The sequence below is a fragment of the Aethalodelphis obliquidens genome, unplaced genomic scaffold (assembly GCF_003676395.1).
Source record: "Aethalodelphis obliquidens isolate GAN/ISIS:26980383/991018 unplaced genomic scaffold, ASM367639v1 scaffold39, whole genome shotgun sequence".
Lineage (NCBI taxonomy): Eukaryota > Metazoa > Chordata > Mammalia > Artiodactyla > Delphinidae > Aethalodelphis > Aethalodelphis obliquidens.
The window spans coordinates 13,907,085-13,929,201 of NW_020837983.1; the positions used below are offsets into that span (position 1 = coordinate 13,907,085).

Sequence of the window (22,117 nt, forward strand, 5' to 3'; positions counted from 1 at the left end):
AGGCTGCCAGGCCTCGCACACAGTGCCATGCTGGGCTGAATTGTTCCGTAGACACTCCTCTGTTTACCCAGTAGCTTTCATTAATCTTTCCTTCCTTGTGTGAAGGTTGCTTTCAGAGAGGAAGGCGTTCACTGGCTTTCCCAAGGCAAGAACGAGGAAAACAAAATTATGAGGAATTCATTTCACCTCTTGGCGCTGCTCGAGCTACTCTGGCAGGCTCAGAGAACACTGCGTTCCCGACCAATTTATAAGTTTGCAAGAGTTTTAAAAAAAGAAAGAAAGAAAAAGAGAAAAGGACAAGAAACGCTCTGTCCTCCTTTTGTCCCCCTTACGGGTGCTGGGCTTCTGCAAAATGCCAGTGCCCAGAGTAGGCTCAGCCACTCTCCTTTGCCTTTATTTCAGAGACTGTGGGCTGGCAGGACCCAAGGGAGCTGTGGTCCCCAGAGGTGAAGTGACTTATCCAAGGTCACATGCAGGCCAGACCCCAGGTCTCCTGTCTCCCTGCCCCGTGGTCTTTTTCTATCCCACTCTGCCCTTTCTCCAAATTCCCTTTAAAATGAGATTCCCATCAAGTCCTGAGGTCAATGAGAGGCTGATGTGTTCAGACAAGATTCCCACAGGGGATTAGCAGAGCCGGTTGGAGGAGCGGAGATAGAACGTCGGCAGTCGGGTTTATTTTTCCCCAGGGTGTCTGCAGACTATACCTGGGCTTGTTGAGCATAAGCCATTGGCTTCTGCATGGGGAGCATGGTCAAAAGGAGCTGGTCTCACTGACTGGAAATCTCAGGATGTCCGACAAGGCGAGTGCTACCCACTTGGGGAAGGAGGGGAGCAATAGGACCGCATTGAGTTCCTTGTCCTCTGGGTCCTTCCCCAAAGAAGGCTGCACTGGTTTCTCCTGCAATTGCAAAAGCTGTGATCCTGTGGGTTTCTGTCTGCCAGCGCCAGAGCGACACTGGTGATGTGCTTCTTCAACATCCCCTCAATCTTGAAGGCGCCCAGGGTGGGCCACTTTGGAGGCTCTAGTTATTATTGTCACAGCTGCTGACTGGGCCTTGTTATCTGAAGCAAGGATGCGTTCTTTGCACCTTGAGAGTTAATCTGTGCTCAAAGGAATCACAGGACAACGCAGGAACATTCATCGCCCTGACTCCCCAACAAAGTGGGCGAACAGGGCTCTGGGGCTGGGGCTGGGGGCTGGGAGCCTGTGTCCTCCGTGCCAGGGCTTTTGCTGCTGCCACTGACGTTTAATACCCCCCGGGGAAAACAATCAAATCCACTGCGTATGCACCTCACAGCCGGCGTTTGCTGGTGTGCGCAGGTTGATGGAGAAGCCTGGCCGTTTCTGTTTCCCATGGCAACAGCTCAGCTCTGCGTGAAAGCAGATGTGTGGGCTCAGGCTGGATACACAGACCGCACAGTTCTGCCTGGCTCCGGACTTGGACCAGGAGCTTCTCATCACTGCCCCCGTTCCTTAACTTGTCCCCTCCCACCCAGCCACACAAACATCCCTTTCATCCCGTGAAAGAGATATGGGTCCTTGGTGATATTCTCCTGTGAACTGCAGCTGTGGTTTCCTGGCCCCGGGTTGTGGCACGAACTAGAGTTTAGGGATAAAGGCAGAAGAGTGGTAATTATTCTTGGGATATTGCCGTTGATAAAAGCAAAAAAGCAGGTACACGGTCCTGGAGAGACACTGATGTTGAGATAAACATTGTTGATAATGGAGGCACCGTAAAGAGAAACTGCAGGTTAAAGCGATCAGGTGAGCCTTTCAGCTGCTGCTGGAAGAAGCGATGGAGAGAGAGGGAAGGGCTCAATCCAGGAGAGCAAGAGAAGGGACTAAAATAGAGCTAGAGATCTTTGGGGAAAAAATATTCCCAAGGCATAGAGAAAAACCTTTATGCATGAGACTGGACTCTGGCCTACAGCATGATTTTAAAAGGTACCAGGAAATAAAAAAAGGGTAACTCAGATGACTGGAGAAGGAGAACGAGAGGAGGACGGCCGGGCAGAGAGAAGAGGGGGAAGTCACGTGAGGATTTCCCCAAACACCAAGGGTTGCAAACTGACAACCAGTAGCCAAAATCAGTGTCAACTTTAAAATAATTTGAGCCAACTTTTTTTTAAATCAGAGATGCTACCCAAAGAAAACTGGATTTCTGGCTTTTCTTAAAAAAAAAAAAATCAGAAAATCTGGCAACACTGGGTCTGTGTACAGCCTCGAAGAAAATCTGCTGGGCTGGAGCTACTGCTCCTGCAACTTCAGCTGGGACATGGGCTCCCAGCCCCCCAGGACCCACTGCCCACACCCCTGCCCCCCAGGAAGTCTCTGTATCTCCTGATTTTCTTCACTCTTTACAGTGCCTGTCTGACCCCTGCAGGCGTGTAAAGGCTCAGTGCTGCCCACACTGCCCTAATTTACCAGCAAAGGGAAAGCCCCGACCCTAACCCCCAGCTCACCAGAGAAGGTGGGGACCAACACTGAATGCTGCTCTCATCCCCTGACGCTGGAAGAGACGGTTCAGTTGAGAACGAATGCCCTGCAGCCTAGACCTCAGACCAGGATGGGCCTGACACCCGATGAAGATCTACAGTCAGCTCTGGAGGGTTCAGTTAGGCTGTGCTGACAGAGGAGGTGGAGGACGCCCCATGCACATGACAACGCAAGGAGAGTTTATACCTACAGTGTTGAATGGCATTTCAGGATTTGCGTATGATTGGGATCCTGGGAATACATTTCAACCAAATTTAGAAGCTACTCTTTGAGGATCATGGTAAAGAGAGTCTGAGAAACTTGCCTATCCTGAACCCTCAGTGCCACGTAAACACGGGTTAGAATCCTGGCTCTTCTACTTACTCGCTGTGTGACTTTGGGCAAGTTGAACCTCTCTGAGCCTCAGTTTCATCATCTAAAATATATCTATATAATCATACAGAGCTACTGTAAAAATTAGGAATAATGTATTTTAGATGCCATTAACAGTGGCCAGACACTTGGTAACAACTTGGTAACTATTATCTATCATTATTACTATTTTGCTTGTCCACTTTTCTAATTATTTATTTTATGATGCCTGAAGGCAAATTTGGTATGTGGGAAATTTTAACTCCGTTGCTTAGGAACTCTGGTAGGAATTTTAAAACAGGTTTCATGAAAAGTCAGAAATGAGATGTTGATGTGATGGGAAATGTGTCACATTGTGGGAGAAAACTGGGGTCTCCCTCCCACTTCTGCCTCTAGTCCAGGACAGCCTCGGCCAGCCCAGTAGCCTCCTTGGATTTTCGTTTCCTCATCTGTGGAAACCAGCCGGCCAGGTGTTGCTCATCTAGAACTGTGCTGTTCAGTAGATAGACACCAGCCACATGTGACTGTTTAAATTTAAATTAATTAAAACTAAATAAAGTTAAAAATTCAACTCCTCAGTTGCACCAGCCCTAAGTGCTCAGTTGTCACATCACGCTAGTGCTGACCATGTTGAACAGCACAGATACAGAACGTTTCCATCACCGCTGGAAGTGCTATCAGACAGTCCTGAATTCTAGAGATTGCTACGCAGTGCCTGGTTCTCAGACGAGCAGCCTCAGTACCAACTGGGACTTGTTAGGAACGCAGACTCTCAGGGGCCAGTCTAGACCTTTGAAACCAAAATCTGCATTTTGACAAGACTCCCCCAGTGATAACATACTCGAGTTTAAGAAGCTCTGACCTAAAAAAAAAAAAAAAGAAGCTCTGACCTATAATATTTCTTCCAGCTCTAAAAGTAAAATTTAAGAATCTGGGTATCTGCCTGAAAAAGTCTTTGAGAAAGGAATAAGTAACCAGCTTGTCCAAATCCTGATTCCCTGATTTTTCTAAAAGGAAAGAACTGAGGCCATCTGAAGAAAGAAAGTTCAGCAGAATGACTGCACCTCTGCAGGAGCAAGAGGATAGAAATCAACAGACATCTAAAGGCAACGCGTCAAATATCAGTGCTGGGAAGGCGGTGCAATCCACCTCCTGCCTCTGAGCCTCTCATCGTTGGGACATTGAAGCCTTGCCTAAAGAGCTTCAGAGAAGGGACATTCTCAATTTGCTGTGGCAGCAAAGAAACAAGAAGAAATGGGTTGCATTTCCTAGGCACCTTATCTCCAGGGCATCTTACCGTGCTTGCCAAAGCTTCCCTCCTTAAACCTCACCAGGAAGGAGCTCAGGCAGGTCTTTTATTCAAGTAGGGAAAATGAGGAACAGAGATTGGTGAAGAAGTCAAGGCCACATTCAACAGCGACAGGAAATCAAGGCCACATTCAACAGACTGGAACACCAGCCCTGAGCTTGTGGTCCAAACTCGCCTCTGTGGCTTGAGCTATAAGATAGGAGAGAAGGCATTTGGTCCTCTTGCTGCAGAAAGTTTTGATGTCTTTTGGTGACATGCTGTTTTCAGCACCAAAACAAAGGGGAATAATATTAGATCTTTTGCTTGTTAAGAAAATATGTGCCTCTTACAAGACAAAATTGCAGTAATATATCTTATTTAATTGTTATTAGATTTTATTGCCGAAGGCTAAAATTTTAATGTATCCATAAATCTGTTTCTCACTTGCAGAGAAATCTCTTTATAAAGAACACACTGTACAAGGATGAAGGCAAAAGGAGGGAAAAATGAATCTAAAATACGCATTATTAATTTTTTAGAAAGCAAGCAACATGGTACCTCATAAAGGATATTAGAAAAAAATAAGACAGCTGGGATTTTTGATTTGCTGTAGAGAAAAATCTGCTGATTTGAGAAACATTCTTACAGGGTAAACTATTTTGATGCAAAAAGAAATGAGCAGATAGAAATGGGTTTGTGATCTACAAATCAGCTCTTCAACAGTCACTGGCAGAAAGTGTGATGTGTTTCCAGCAGACACAGTGGGCTGAGCACCCTGTCACATGACCCAGAGCCGTGGAATCTGGGCATGGCTCAGGGGGCAGGGAGACCTGGTCTGAATTCTGCTATGCCACCTACTCCCCGTGTGATCGCTGACACATTTCAGCAAGCACCCTGAGCCCCAGTGTCCACTGTGTGAAAAGCAACCTCCAGAGGCTTTAGGGAGGATGCAGAGAGATGCTACATATAAAGAGCTCCTAGGACATAATAGACAATTATTATCTATTAGTGTACCAATTACTCAGAGAATGGTTTGGGGTCAAATCCAAAGCCATACCGAAGAAAGCAAATGGGGACACACCTAGGAGGAGAGGCAGCACCTCCCAGTTTGCTGTGGTGCTGGCTGTCCTGCCCGGAGTCTGCCTGCTCTCCGCTGACTGATCAAGTCCTCCGACCCAGGCCAGGAAGCAGGGCTGACTCGCACTGGCAAGGCTGGGGACAGTTCAGGAGCACAGGGGCTATCAGTGATTCCTGGGGCTCAGAGAGGCACAGGACTGGAGTTGGTGCACAGGAGTACTGCCAACCTCCAAATCAACCTCCAGTTCTGAAAGGAAGCAAGCTTGCAGGAAAAAAGAACTCTGTTCTTTTGCTGGTCCCCATTCTAATGTCCATTTCTTCCAATTTGCTTTCCTCCGGATGGAGTAAAACCACCTTCTTAGGGAGGATCTTGAATCTTCTATAAGGCCGGTCCCACATGGTAATGACCCTTCTTCAACACGACGTCTCCCCGTATCTCTTCTCTGCACTGAACTTTCCCATTCAGATTACGTGCAGCAGCTGCAAGCCCTCTATATTATTGCTGAAGACATTTCCACAGGTTTGTTCCTAACCTGCCTATTTCCCCATCTCATTTCTGTCCTACATTAACCCCATTCCGCCCGAACCCGAAAAGAGAGCCATTTCTTCCCTTCAGCTTGCTCAGTTCATGCCCTCCCGCCAGTGACTGGATACCTTTCTCACATTACCAGTGTAATTCACTGGCTCAAACGGTATTAAGCTACTCCATAAATCCAGCCCCAAAATACTTGATGTGAGAAGGGATTTATTTGAGAGTGTTTAACAACTGATCAATGTCTTCGTTAAAATTCCATACATAAGGTATAATGCTCATTAGATATTTTCATGTCAATTAAGATAGCTCAAATTTATTTTGTATCAGCCCAAATGAACCCAAGGCTCTCTGAGTGCATCACACGCCTAAATCTGCATGACTGACAGGGCAGTAGCAGCCCCACAGCACCTTCATTTTAGATCCGGGAAAAAAGAAAAGATGATTAACTCGGTGACAGATTATTCTCCTTTTCCTTGTAAGATTCTCAGGAGAGAACTGCACTCAGAGGTTAGGAATGAGGGAGGGAAGGCACAATGGTTACAGAGCTGAATACAATGGCCTCAGTCCAATGCCTCGTTTAAGTTTGGATGCCTTTGGTTTGCTTTCTTGTCTGTAAACTTAGAGCACAAGAAAATAGATGACTGTCAGAAAGTGATCTTATATAATGCAGTTCGTTGAAATTTCAGCCTGTCCATCAACCTAAGGTCTGTTTCAGTTAATAAGACCCATGGCACAGGATTGCTGCTTTTATCAGTGAACAATCACTGTGCAAAAAAAGCAGCACATAATTCAGGGGCTCAAAGTGAATAAGCGTTTCTTATTGCTCAAGTATCTGTGATCAGCTGGTGGCTGGGGACCGGCTGGTCTAGGATGCCCTATTTCACATATATGGCAGTTGACTAGCTATTGGCTGAGTTGATGGAATAGACTGGTCATGTTCCTCTTGTCATTCAGCAGCCCAACCTGGTATGACAGGATGAATGACCCCACCCCCACTAGCCCCAGCCAAAGATGTCCATGTCCTAATGCCCAGAACCTATGACTATGTTACCTTTCATGGTAAAAGGAACTTTATATATGTGCTTGAGTTAAGGACCTTGAGATGGAGAGATTATCCTGGATTCCTTGGGTGGCCCCAGTATAGTCACAGGGGTCCTTTGAAGAGGGAGGCAGGAGGATCAGAGTCATGAGAGAAGATATAAGGATGGAAGCAGAGGTCAGAAAGAAAAGAAGATGCAACATTGCTCTCTTTGAGATGGAAGAGAGTCCACAAGCCAAGGAATAGAGGTGGCCTTTAGAAGCTGGAGAAGGCAATCAAATGGATTTTCCCCAATCAAATGGATTTTCCCCTCGAACCTCCAGCCCTCTGCAGCCCTCTGGACCAGTTTTAGACTTCTGACCTCTAGAATTGTGAGAGAATAAATATGTGTTTCTATAAGCCACTAAGTCTGTGGAAATTTGCTACAGCAGCAATAGAAGCTAAAATACCTGGACTTGTCAACAAGTTAGTAGTAGGGTTCCAAGAGAGGCAGGAGGGAATCACAGACTCGGGACAGGCATACTATTACTTCTGCCACATTCCATTGGCCGATGGTGTCACAAGGCCATCCCAAATTCAAGGGCTGGAGAAATAAACCCCACAGGCTCTGTACACGCAGGCTCAGTGGCCATGGCTCACGGGCCCAGCCGCTCCGCGGCACGTGGGATCCTCCCAGACCGGGGCACGAACCCATGTCCCCTGCATTGGCAGGCAGACTCTCAACCACTGCGCCACCAGGGAAGCCCTCTCTCACTTCTTGATGGGAGAAGCTGTAATGTCACTTTGCAAGGAGGTGTAGAAACTGAGCAGGACCCTGCGGGGCCTCCCCAGGGACACACCCCATGTCCCCCACCTCTTGTTTGTAGAAAAGTTTTAGCCTCGTAGGCCTCCCCCCAAGTCCAAAGAGCAAATTTAATGAGAAAAGTGAGAAAATGCAGAAACAAAGGAAAACAGTCAAGTAAGACAAAATAATAAGAGTTTAGCCATAACACAAAGTCAAGGACTCTTAGTGCCTCCTCAAGGCTGTAGATAATAACCTGAACCATATCCTTGAGGTGTTTTGCAGACATTAAAACCCCCCACCAGGTGGCAGAAGTTACCTGCCCGTGACGATAAGCATGTAGACCCCAGAGGGGTTGGAACCAGAGGTTGATGATGTTAATTCCCGAAACATCACGCTGTTACCTCACCACCCACAATTAGAAGGATGTACCAAGCTGATCAGGCGCCCTGCAACCCCCTCCCTCACCTTTCCTTTAACAACCCTTCCCCGAAAGCCACTGCGGAGCTCAAGTCTCTCTCTTTTTTTTTTTTTTTTTTTGCAGTACGCGGGCCTGTCACTGTTGTGGCCTCTCCCATTGCGGAGCACAGGCTCCGGATGTGCAGGCTCAGTGGCCGTGGCTCACGGGCCTAGCCGCTCCGCAGCATGTGGGATCTTCCCGGACCGGGGCACGAACCCATGTCCCCTGCATCGGCAGGCAGACTCTCAACCACTGCGCCACCAGGGAAGCCCAGATCTTTTTTTAAAACCGTGTTTTTTTAATTGAAGTATAGTTAATTTACAGTGTTGTGTTAGCTTCAGGTGTACAGCAAAGTGATTCAGTTATGCATAAACATTTGTATATATATTCTTTTTCAGATTCTTTTCCATTATAGGTTATTACAAGACACTGAATATAGTTCCCTGTGCTGTACAGTAGGTCCTTGTTGTTTACCTATTTTATACATAGCAGTTGATCCCAAAGTTTTAACTTAGCTCCCCCGCACCTCCCCATCCCATTATCCCCTCTGGTAACCGTAAGTCTGTTTTCTATGTCTGTGAATCCACTTCTGTTTTGTAAATAAACTCATTTATATCAAGTTCAGGTCTTTTGAACACAAGCTGCCCGTTCTCCTTGCTTGGTCCTGCCCTGGGCACCTTGCAATAAACTCTGCACTTCCCTTCACCACAATCCAGTGTCAGTGGATTGGCAGCGAGCGGGCCCAAGTTTGGTTTAGTAATAGTGTAGAGACTGAGAAGGGTAAAAACTTACGGCCATTTTTTGCAATCAATCTATCACCGTGCCCTTTACAAAGAGGACATTTAAAAGCAACATCTGACCCTGTTTCTCTTTCATTTCCAGGGACACAGGGAGCATGGGTGTCTGGACCTCAGGCACCAATATCTTCCTCAGTCTTTGGAGGACGTATGTGTCTCCAAGGAGGCTTGGATGGATGGACTTCACCCAACATTTGGGCGCTTGTTGTTTTGTTGCTTTCATTTCTGTTGGCCTCCTCTCTGGGGCCTTCTACTGGTTTCTGTCCTCGTTCATAGTCTTCACCACCTCCTGGATGGTCACGTGTGCTCTGCTGTGCTGTTCCAAGCACGCACGGTGTTTCCTTCTGCTCTTCTTCCTCTCGTGTGGCCTGCGTGAAGGCAGGAACGCTTTGATCACTGCTGGCACAGGGATGGTCATCTTTGGACACGTGGAAAATATTTTTCGCAACTTTAAAGGTCTCCTGGACAGTATGACTTGCAACCTAAGGGCAAAGAGCTTTTCCATCCATTTTCCACTTTTGAAAAAATATATTGAAGCAATTCAGTGGATATACGGCCTTGCCACTCACCTAAGTCTATTTGATGACCTTGTTTCTTGGAACCAAACACTGGAGGTCTCTCTTTTTAGTCCCAGCCAAGCCCTGGAGGCACAGCTCAATGACACTACATACAAAGCCCTGCGTGTCTTGTACCAGGTGGTGACAGCGACAGAGGTGTTGTCTTCCCTGGGGCGGCAGCTGGTTGCCCTCACGGGGCTTCTGCTGGTGCTACTTGGCACTGGCCTCTTCATGAGGCGATTTTTGGGCTCCTGTGGTTGGAAGTTTGAGAACATCTACATCACCAGACAATTTGTTCAGTTTGACGAGAGGGAGAGGCATGAACAGAGGCCCTGCGTCCTCCCGCTGAATAAGCAGGAAAGGAAGAAGTATGTCGTCATCCCATCTTTCTGGCTGACTCCTAAAGACAGGAAAAACCTGGGGCTGTTTTTCCTCCCGGTACTTACCCATCTCTACATCTGGGTGTTGTTTGCAGCCATAGATTATCTGCTATATTGGCTCATTTTCTCCATCAGCAAACATTTCCAAAGCTTGCCAGGGCTTGAGGTTCACTTGAAGCTGCACAGAGAGGTAGGTGCTCACAGGCCCGTCTCACTGTGTATCCCAGCTGTTTGCTGTGTGTTTGCAAAAGATCGTGAACTTCCCAAGGCAGGGCAGTGTCTTATTCCCCTCTGGATCCTCAGTGCCTGGCACGGAGCCTGGCGTGTAGGAAGAACACCCAAAATGCTGGTTAGATTGAGTTGAAACCCCAATGTTAGAGCATGAGAACATTCTGAACATTTTTGATCACTGTATTAGTTTCCTGTGGCAGCCGTACCGCAACAGAGGAGACCATGCTTTTTGTTCATCCCATCTTTTCTCTTTTCCATTTTTCCCTGTGGAAATTGATGATTATGTAGACATTTCAGAGGATCTGGATACTGTCAGATACTTGTCTTTATTTGTTTTTAAACCTAGCATTCTGCGCTACGTGGAACGTGCACACGTGTGTGCCTGTGTGCATGTGCACACGTAGCGCGTGTAGTGGTATGTGTGTACATGTGCACGTGTGCGTGTGTGTGTGAAGGTCATGCATGCTGGGTGGTGTGCACTAGCCTGGCCTGGTGAACACACCATCTACTGTTTCCATATGTCTGATTTTCCCTCCTCTTTATCGAGCTACAATAGATTGTGCCTCTGCTGGGGAAATCTCAGAGGGGAAGGGCAGAAAGGGATCTGGAAACCCTCCTTTGAAAGCCCATTTCCTCCTGCTGCATCCACACTCTCCCTCCCCTTTTCTCCTGGCTCAGCAGGCACTGTCTGGCCCCTGCCCCGCCTAATCCTGGGCTGCTTCTCGGAGTTGATTACTCTGAGCCCTCTGTTTCCTCTGAAGTCTTCAGTTAATTACAAGAACCCTGCTGCTCTACATATCTGGAGCAGGGTGGATAATGGAAGCAGTGTTTCAAATGAAAGCCAAACAAGGTTTTCCACCAGGCTTGATCCGGGGCGGCGGCTAGTAGAAGGGCTTCTCTCCTCCTCTCCCCCATAGTCCATCCCCCTCCTTAGTCCCTTTTTTGATCTTCCCCTCTCAGTTCTTCCCTCTCCTTCATCTTTTTGCTCCTCTCTCATCTATTTCTCTCTGAGCCAAAACCCATGCCTGTTTTGTGAATTCTCACTGGTTTAGATAGACGGGGGGAGAAAAGCAAGTCTGCCTTCCAAAAAAGGCCCAGAAGCTTTCCAATGACAATGTCCTGGCAAATACATTTTGGGGTCTTGCTGGGTCCTGGGGATGCAAAGTTGTCTAGACCGTGATGGCTGCCATCGAAGGGCTCACGTCCTGGCGGGGGAGGCCACCACGTACACTCACAGTGACAGCAGGGTGGTGGGCGCAGAACAGATGCGAGCACAAGACTGCTGTGGGAGCTTGTCTCAGACTCTCTCCTGACGAGCCTGGGAGGCTGTGCCACCAGCAGCTGGCTTCCACGTAACTGGCAGTGCCCTGCCCTTATCCCACGATGACCTTGGAGGTTCCTGGTCTCTCCATTGCAGCAGATTTGCAAAGGAGAAGTCAAGCAAGAAAAGAAACATTGGCTCAAGGTTTCTCCCACTTTTTTTTGTTTTAAACTTTTTTTTTTTTTTAGAAGATGTTGGGATAGGAGTTTTATTAATTTATTTATGCTGTGTTGGGTCTTCGTTTCTGTGCGAGGGCTTTCTCTAGTTGTGGCAAGTGGGGGCCACTCTTCATCGCGGTGCGTGGGCCTCTCACGATCGCGGCCTCTCTCGTTGCGGAGCACAGGCTCCAGACGCGCAGGCTCAGTAGTTGTGGCTCACGGGCCCAGTTGCTCCGCGGCATGTGGGATCCTCCCAGACCAGGGCTCGAACCCGTGTCCTCTGCATTAGCAGGCAGACTCTCAACCACTGCGGAAGCCCCTCTCCCACTTTTATACAATTTTAAATAAAGAAGAAAAGTGGGAAATGACGTGAATAGACCTGGCTGGATAGGTGGACGCTGTAAGTAAAAATAGCTACAGTCGGGCTTCCCTGGTGGCGCAGTGATTGAGAGTCCGCCTGCTGATGCAGGGGACACGGGTTCGTGCCCCTGTCCGGGAGGATCCCACATGCCGCAGAGCGGCTGGCCCGTGAGCCATGGCCGCTGAGCCTGCGCTTCCGGAGCCTGTGCTCCGCAATGGGAGAGGCCATAATAGTGAGAGGCCCGTGTACCGCAAAAAAAAATAATAATAATAAATAAAAAAAGCTACAGTCGCTACTTATTGAGCACCTACTATGTGCCCAGCATTGGTCTGCATTAACTTTTCAGGACTCTCTGATACCAGAGTGAATCTTCCATCCATTACTCAATACCACCTTGGCAAATTGTTTACTTGAGAGAGGCAAACACATTTTAAAACATTGGGGTACCATTTAGTACATTGCTCGGTATTTTGAGAGTTTGTTACCCTCCACCAAGCCCATACAAGACTGTTGACAACCTTTCTGAAGCCCCGACTCCCAGCTGCAAAATCCCCGGTTAGATTCCTAGACTAAATAACTTCTTCCCAGACCGGACACCCGCTGCTTTCTTATTGCAGGATATCTCATCACTTACTCAATCAATGTGTTTGTTTCTTCAACAGTATTGAAAAGAATGCATGCCTCTGTTCTGGGGACTGAAATCTCTCTATTTAATCGTAGGTGAACTGTCTTTTTAATAAGAGAAAAGGAGAGGCAACACAAATGCTTTCTACTGCTTAGCCACAGTGCTGGGGAAATTGCAGATCTGACTTGACATTTGTGTAGAAGTCCCAGGTTTTGGGGTTTCCAGATTTTTCACAGGTATTGGGGTAAATCGAAGGTGCGTGGTGTTCTCTGGGTGTGATTGGGTTCTTTTCAGAAGTCATTTTCCTCCTCTGCGCCCCAGGGCTCTAGGGTGTTGGAGTGATAATAACTTACTAAGTACTCCAGTCTGTAACGTTAATGCTCCATCCCCAAGGTGCTTAATTACACTGGGAGTCGTTTATTCATGGGCAGGAGCTGGTCCATTAATTCCTGTTTTACCAAATTGGAAAACAAATCCACCAAGAGACTATATGGCTTTCTCGGGTCAGGGAAAAGTAAGAGCTGAATCAGCACACGCGTCTCCTGCTGGTGGCTTGGCTGGGTGGCTCAATGTCATCTGCCCTCTGGGTCAGTTTGTTGAGGGCAACTGGCTTATTCTCTTGCCTTCAAGCGGGGAGGAATGCACCCCTCCTATCGTCTAAGAGAGATGTGAAAATGTCCTATTTTGAGACCTCTATAAATAGGATTTTAGAGACACTCTGAGTAAATATACTCTTCTTTGTATTCTTGCATCAAGAATAATTCCACCCCCCCCCCCCCCTCCCCGCCACCTCAAGCTCTGGAAGGATGACTTAGAACATAATTTAATGCCTCCACATCTTTATGACCCTGTGGTCTGCTGACGAGGCGTTTGTCGAGATGGAGAGGCTATGACTGGGTCTTGAGGGGCTCTGCTACGAAAAAGACTTCTCCCCCAGTTGAGCAAAAACCATCTTTCGTTAGTCCCACATGCTCTGAAGTGTAGACACGGGTGTTCCATAAAAATAAGTCATGCGGTCAAAATTAATAGGAGAATCGCTGGCTGAATTTAAGCAAATTTCTCTGCTTTCTTCTCAGCACCCTCAACAGTCTCATGGCCATCGTGACTCTCTAAAGAAAGGACAGAGCAAACAAACTTATCTGATATCCTTCTCTCAAGGAAATCTATATTTCCACAATCCCACTTTGGAAAACTCTGCAATGGCTAAAACTAAAATTCATCCCTTCTCCTTTATTCCAGTCATAGCAGATAAAAGGAGCTGGGATAGCCCCTTCAGCCAAAGCTCCCTGCATATTTTAAGATAAATGTTACGTGCTACGGGGCAGTATTGAGAAAGACAAGGACAGAGTATGAAAATGGCATGGATCTTGATGATTTTATTCTTTTGTTTTAGAAACAAGAAGCTCAAGACATCATCCATGATTCTTCATTTAATATATCTCTGTTTGAAGCCAGTTGCCTCCCTAAACCAAAGCTACTTCTGTCTGAGACCTGGATTCCTCTCAGTTTTATTCTTGTGATACTAGTGATGCTAGGACTGCTGTCCTCCATCCTGATGCAACTTAAAATCCTGGTGTCAGCATCCTTCTACCCAAGTGTGCAGAGGGAGCGCATCCAATACCTACATGCAAAGCTACTGAAGAAAAGATCAAAGCAGCCAGTGGGAGAAGTAAAAAGGAAACTGAGTCTGTACTTTACAAAGGTAAAGCCAAAATAGGGTTATAACCTGTAATTAGGGAAATTTTGATTTTGAAGGGCAAATGGAATTTTAAAGCACTCTTCAACATTACATTAGGGCTTATATCCCCTGCAACAGATAGGACACTTTCGGGGTGGGGGTGGGGGTAGGTGAACAGTGACGGGGAACAGATGTACATGGCTAAGTCCAGAAGACTCTGCAGCAATGCCAGTCCAGAGGATTCTACCAGATAGCCTTCAAAACACTGATTTCAAGTGAGTACATTCAGTCATATTGTAGAAAAGCTACCGGGAAGGCCCTCTCTAATGGCTATTAAAGAACAATACCCAGTCAGAGTTACTTTACCGGGATAAATAAATAACAGAAGGGAAGTATCTACTACAGCTTGGTAAACTCCAAAGAATTTGCTCATTCTCCAGTATTACAAAATATATATGATGAGGGCGTCCCTGGTGGCGCAGTGGTTGAGAGTCTGCCTGCCGATGCAGGGGACACGGGGTCGTGCCCCGGTCCGGGAAGATCCCACATGCCGCAGAGCAGCTGGGCCCGTGAGCCATGGCTGCTGAGCCTGCACGTCCGTTGCCTGTGCTCTGCAACGGGAGAGGCCAAGACAGTGAGAGGCCCGCACAAAAAAAAAAAAAAAAAAAATATATATATATATATATATATGATGATATATATGTATATATTTATACATATATATGATAACATAATGACTTTCATACACATATAAAATAACACTTGTCAAAGATTTCATTCAACATATTAAAGACAGAACAGTAAGAAACTCCAACCAATTCAAAGAACAATTTAAATCACACATACATACAGGCCATCTTGAATACCAAAATGAATTTGTTTAATAGATACAAAACTGGCTTCTACAAGGGAGGATGGGAGGGTCAATTGTACTCTGCAGGGTGAAATTCATTTGCATGTGCATGGACAAGAATCATTTGCGTTGTTGCCATCAGCTATCTACAGCTTACAGAGCTGGAAAATAGTTCATGGACAATGAAAGACCGAAATAATCCCTAAGGATAAGCTTTCCTGGCCATTTCAAAGTCTTGTGAAAAGTTTGTGTCAGTGGCATTTGAAATGACTCTAATGCTCATTCATCCAGCTTCGTGTCTTTTCAGATTCATTTCTGGCTTCCAGTCCTGAAAATGATTGGGAAGAAACAAATGGACACTGCCAGTGAAGACAACCTGTGAGAGGCCCCATGCAGCTCCTCAGCCACACTGTTCCAGCAATTCTCCTTAAGTCTACTGATCGTGACCCTTACTCATGCCCAGCAACAGAGAACTACACTGCATGGTCCTTCAGCGGTTTGAGGTTGCAGGGCCAAACTCCCTTTTTCCATAAGGGCCAAAGGGCTACCAGATAAATTGTTGTGTCGTCTGTCTCGCAAACAAGGCACACGATCTGGACTGTATCTCAGTGTAACAGCACTATAACCAGGCCCTTCGAGGAGAGTCTCAGCATAGAGTAGTATTCAAAGAAAAAAACAGAAAAAAATTGGAAAAAATCAAAATCTCTACTGCAGGCTCACAAACAAATATCAAGGAGGACATACATGTATGATGCGAGCAAAATATCTTTAAATGCTTCTACCCCTTCTCTGCCCTTCTTAATAGCCTTCATAGCTATTTCCTACCCACAGCTGTCTGTCCTCCCCCTGCCCCCTTACTCAAGAACTCTTTCCAAAACCCATCTCCAGCAGCTTCTAATTTCTTCTCACCACCTCCTCTGCTCCTATCCTCTACTTTCCTGGATCTCTTTTGTTTTTCCTCTTCTACCAAAGCCTCTAGCCACATTTATTTAGAGAACACATTTATTAAAGTCATATGAGAGGCTTCCTACAATGTGCATCTTGGGCCTCTTTTTCACTATAATCAATGTACACGCTACAGTACAGGGGCCTATTTCCCCTATATTCAAAATACCTAAGAGGGAAAAATACTGATTCTATTATCTCTAAAGTGCCAGAATGGGAAGAAATGAAGAAGCATTAAAATTTTAAAACAACTTTTTAACTTTTCATCTTGAAAATGTTTCAGCCTTACAAAAAAGTTGCAAAATACTAAGTACAGCGTTCCATTTACCCATCACCCCTCATCCCCGAACATTAACATCTTACATTACCACAGCACAATTGTCAAAACCAGGTAAATAACACTGAAAAATATTATTTTAACATTTAACATTTCAGTGTTAAATAACACTGAAAAACTCTACAAAACTCATTGGATTGTCACCAACTGTCCCACTAATATCCCACTAATGTCCCAAGGACTAGTCCTTGATCCAATCCAGGCTCATGCATCGCATTTGGCTGTCATGGTTCCTTAGTCTCGTCCAGTCAGGGACAGTTCCTCAGTCTGTCTTTCTTTTTCTTTCATGACCTTGACATTTCTGAGGAGTGCTGCCACTTATTTTGTAAAATGTCCTTTGCTTTGGGTTTGTCTGATGTTTCCTTATAAGTAAACCCAGGTAATGTATTTTTGGGCAACAATAGTACAGAAGCGCTGGCATGCTCTTCTCAATGCATGAGATCAGGGGTATGTGATGTTAATATGTCTCATTACTGGTGAGGTTACCTTTCTTCACTTAGTTAAGATGGGGTCCGCAGATTCTTCCACTGTTGAAGTTACTATTTTCCTTTTGGAACGAATAAGTATATTGTGGGAAATACCTTCAGACTATGCAAACATCCTGTTTCTCATCATACATTTACCCTCTAATTTTAGCATCCATGGAGGCAAAACTGGGCCAGCCAAATAGTGATTTTCTATTTTAATAATATCTTCTACACTTTAAAATTGAAATTCTACACTCTCCCCAGAATGAAACAGTTTTTCGAAGACCATATTTTGTTTTGGGCACCAGAGTAGGCATTTTACACATGATAATCCTGTGAGGTAGGTAGTATTATTTCTATTTTATAGATGGGAAAACTCACCCTCAAAGACCCTGACTTAGCTGGCCTGGGCTGGGGCCTGGGCACTGGCATGTTTAAAGCTCTCAGGTGATTCTAATCGTTGGCCAGCACTGAGAACCATCATGCCAGGAAGTTGTACTGAATTGCAGGTCTTTCAACACAGGTCTTCAATGGTGAAATTTCTCTAGCAGAAGAAGCCTACATTAGAAATCTGAGTCAGCATTTCCCAGTGTGTTCCTCAGACCACTAATCCCTTAGTTGTTCCATAAAAGAGTTATACGATGTCAATAAATCCACACAATCTGCCTTCCAACCTTGAAGATTCATAATGCATGTTGGCATAATTTTAAAACTTTGAGAAACCCTATAATAAAGAAATCTCATTTAACCTGTTTCACCCAAAATTTTCTCAAATTATTAAACCATGGAACAATTTTACCTGTAATAACTGTTAACAGCACATAGGACCAGTTCTACAGCCCTGATACTGATATAGTTGGCATAACTTTCAACCAAAAAAGATCTGAGAAGGTGAAGATGAATTTGAAGTTTTGGCTTTTATTTTTATTTTATTATTATTTTTTTTTGGTGGTACACGGGCCTCTCACTGTTGTGGCCTCTCCTGTTGCAGAGCACAGGCTCCGGACACGCAGGCCCAGCAGCCATGGCTCACAGGCCCAGCCGCTCTGCGGCATGTGGGATCTTCCCGGACTGGGGCACGAACCCATGTCCCCTGCATCGGCAGGCGGACTCTCAACCACTGCGCCACCAGGGAAGTTTTGGCTTATTTAAATATTCTGATGATTTTATGCTTTACTGTGTTTTCTAAAGAAAACAAAACTGTGTTTATTAAAATTATATATTAATAAACTAATACAATATGTGATTTTTTCTTACTCATTTTGCATTTATTCCTCCTACAGAGAAGGGATCTGCCCCACATTAACTAGGCAAAGAATCAACTGCTCAAGTTAGAATGCACACTCTCACCACACACAAAAATAAACTCTAAATGGCTTAAAGACTTAAACATAAGATATGACACCATAAAACTCCTAGAAGAGATCATAGGCAAAACATTCTCTGACATAAATTGTACCAATGTTTTCTTAGGTCAGTCTCCCAAAGCAATAGAAATAAAAACAAAAATAAACAAATGGGACCTAATCAAACTTACAAGCTTTTGCACAGCAAAGGAACCCATAAACAAAACAAGAACACAAACTACAGAATGGGAGAAAATATTTGCAAATGACAGGGGCTTGATTCACAAACAGCTCATACAACTGAACAACAAAAAAACAAACAACCCAATCCAAAAATGGGCAGAAGACCTAAACAGACATTTCTCCAAAGAAATACGGATAGCCAATAGACACATGAAAAGATGCTCAACATCATTAATTATTACAGAAATGCAAATCTAAACTACAGTGAAGTACCACCTCACACTGGTCAGAATGGCCATCATTAAAAAGTCTACAAATAACAAATGCTGGAGAGGGTGTGGAGAAAATGGAACCCTCCTACACTGTTGGTGGGAATGTAAGTCGGTGCAGCTGCTATGGAAAATAGTATGGAAGTTCCTCAGAAAACTAAAAATAGAATTACCACATGATCCAGCAATCCTACTCCTGGGCATATATCCAGACAAAACTATAATTCAAAAAGATACATGCACCCCTGTGTTCACAGTAGCACTATTTACAATAGCCAAGACATGGAAACAACCTAAATGTCCATCAACAGATGAATGGATAAAGGTGTGGTACATATATACAATGGAATACTACTCAGCCATAAAAAAGAATGAAATAATGCCATTTGCAGCAACATGGATGCAACTAGAGGTTATCATATTAAGTGAAGTTAGTCAGAAAGAGAAAGACAAATACCATTTGATATCACTTATATGTGGAATCTAAATTATGACACAAGTGAACCTACCTATCTGTGAAACAGAAACAGACTCACGGACGTAGAGAACAGACTGGTGGCTGCCAAGGGAGAGGGAGTTGGGGGAAGGATGGAGTGAGAGGTTGGGGTTAGCAGATGTAAGCTATTATGTATAGAATGGATAAACAACAAGGTCCTATTGTATAGCCCAGAGAAGTATATTCAATATCCTATGATGAACCATAAAGGAAAGGAATATTTTAAAAAAGAATGTGTATATATATGTATAACTGAAGCACTTTGCTGTGCAGCAGAAATACATTATAAATCAACTATACTTCAATAAAAATTTTTTTTAAATCAACTGCTCAAGTTTTAGAGAAAATTGGATCCTTTGGCCTTTTGAAATTCTACTAATTAACTAACTTACTTATTTACCTAAAAATATCACCAATATCTACAGCAAACACTTGAACAGGGCACACAGAAGGTGCTGGTGATACCCAGACAGCTCTCCTTGGTACCAGCCTTTGGGATGCTTCCGATCTAGTCAGGAAGACAGACAGATGCTTAGACAAAAAATAACAATATGTGGTAGCTTTTGGTAAGTGCCAAGGGCACCGGGCAGGCAGTGCCTTTAGGGAATCATGGCCAGTTTCTCTGCCCTCATCTATTACGAATGCCCAGTTTACCCCTCTTCTCTATGACAAGGGCACTGGAGGGGTTGGGAAAAGGGTCTTAATTTTCTTGAAACCAAACTACCTTTCTGAAGTAGCACAGTCTCTGTTGTTTCTAATGGACCGTGACTTTGAACAGTTCTTGCGACTTCTGGAGAGTGACCTGCTGTCTCTATCTGTTAGGCATGCTTGCCCTTACTCTGAAGTGCTTGTCCCTATTGGAAGGACAGACTGGCAAAGAGGTGCTGTCACAAAAGGCAATTTTGATCTTGAAAACAAGATTTAGACTTGCTCATTAGGGCCAATCTAATGTAGGGCATAAAATGCTTATTTAATTGCAGCTTATCCATGTTAGATTTAAACAAATGGTTAGTTAAATTTCTTGAGACATCTGTTGTCAAGTGTGCTTTGTTAATCTTGTAGAGGAAGAAAGATATTGCCCCAGGTAATTTAATAGAACTTCCTTTTCATCTCTAATGTTAATGGCTTATAAAAGAGTATCACATTATGGTCTAAGTCACTATTTCTCACCTAACGAATCTCAGCTTGGTGGCTGTATTTTGTTATAAGCGTCATTATGATGTCCTCATTGACTCCATATTTGTTGTCAGTTACGTTTCTCTTTGACAGTAAGATACAGTAATTCTAAACACCTTCATAGTAATAGATCTCTTTTACTGTTCTATTCAGGAAGTAAAACCTTGGCCTTCCTCTTAGATCCTATATCTGCTGCTTTAGAACCTAATCAATCCTAATTATAATATGGGATATGTTGACATCTTCACACATCATATATTTTTGTCTTAATTAACCTAAGAGAAAGAAATTAAAATATCTTATTTCGGGCTTCCCTGGTGGCGCAGTGGTTGAGAGTCCGCCTGCCGATGCAGGGGACACGGGTTCATGCCCCAGTCCGGGAAGATCCCACATGCCGCGGAGCGGCTGGGCCCGTGAGCCATGGCCGCTGAGCCTGCACGTCCAGAGCCTGTGCTCTGCAACGAGAGAGGCCACAACAGTGAGAGGCCCGTGTACCGCAAAAACAAAACAAAACAAACCAAAACTTATTTCTTTTTTTTTTGAATTTTATTTTATTTTTTTATACAGCAGGTTATTAGTCATCAATTTTATATACATCAGTGTATACATGTGAATCCCAATCGCCCAATTCATCACACCACCATCCCCACTCCTCCGCGGCTTTCCCCCCTTGGTGTCCATACGTTTGTTCCCTATATCTGTGTCTCAACTTCTGCCCTGCAAACCGGTTCATCTGTACCATTTTTCTAGGTTCCACATACATGCGTTAATATGCGGTATTTGTTCTTCTTTTTCTGACTTACTTCACTCTGTATGGCAGTCTGTAGATCCATCCACATCTCAACAAATGACTCAATTTCGTTCCTTTTTTGGCTGTGTAATATTCCATTGTATATATGTACCACATCTTCTTTATCCATTCATCTGTAGATGGGCATTTAGGTTGCTTCTGACCTGGCTATTGTAAATAGTGCTGCCGTGAACATTGGGGTGCATGTGTCTTTTTGAATTATGGTTTTCTCTGGGTATATGCCCAGTAGTGGGATTGCTGGATCATACGGTAATTCTATTTTTAGATTTTTAAGGAACCTTCATACTGTTCTCTAAAGGCGCTGTATCAATTTACATTCCCACCAACAGTGCAAGAGGGTTCCCTTTTCTCCACACCCTCTCCAACATTTGTTGTTTGTAGATTTTCTGATGACGCCCATTCTAACCGGTGTGAGGTGACACCTCATTGTAGTTTTGATTTGCATTTCTCTAATAATTAGTGATGTTGAGCAGCTTTTCATGTGCTTCTTGGCCATCTGTATGTCTTCTTTGGAGAAATGTCTATTTAGATCTTCTGCCCATTTTTGGATTGGGTTTTTTGTTTCTTTAATATTGAGCTGCATGAGCTGTTTATATATTTTGGAGATTAATCCGTTGTCCATTGATTCATTTGCAAATATTTTCTCCCATTCTAAGGGTTGTCTTTTTGTCTTGTTTATGGTTTCCTTTGCTGTGCAAAAGCTTTGAAGTTTCATTAGGTCCCATTTGTTTATTTTTGTTTTTATTTCCATTACTCTAGGAGGTGGATTCAAAAAGATCTTGCTGTGATTTATGTCAAAGAGTGTTCTTCTTATGTTTTCCTCTAAGAGTTTTATAGTGTCCGATGTTACATTTAGGTCTCGAATTCATTTTGAGTTTATTTTTGTGTATGGTGTTAGGGAATGTTCCAATTTCATTCTTTTACATGTAACTATCCAGTTTTCCCAGCAGCACTTATTGAAGAGACTGTCTTTTCTCCATTGTATATCCTTGCCTCCTTTGTCATAGATTAGCTGACCATAGGTGCGTGCGTCTATCTCTGGGCTTTCTATCCTGTTCCATTGATCTATATTTCTCTTTTTGTGCCAGTACCATATTA

The 22,117-nt window shown here is 44.5% G+C and overlaps 1 protein-coding gene and 1 long non-coding RNA gene across 4 annotated transcripts in view; one reads left to right on the forward strand and one right to left on the reverse strand.

The window, feature by feature from the left end:
- Window positions 1-22,117, reverse strand: part of LOC113633422 (uncharacterized) — a 59,106-nt gene that overhangs the window by 26,433 nt on the left and 10,556 nt on the right. The window lies entirely within an intron of this gene.
- On the forward strand, window positions 8,477-10,971 carry DCSTAMP (dendrocyte expressed seven transmembrane protein). The gene has a single exon (XM_027131587.1). The coding sequence runs from the start codon at window positions 8,924-8,926 to the stop codon at window positions 10,124-10,126; it is 1,203 nt and encodes a 400-aa protein (XP_026987388.1). The 5' UTR covers window positions 8,477-8,923; the 3' UTR covers window positions 10,127-10,971.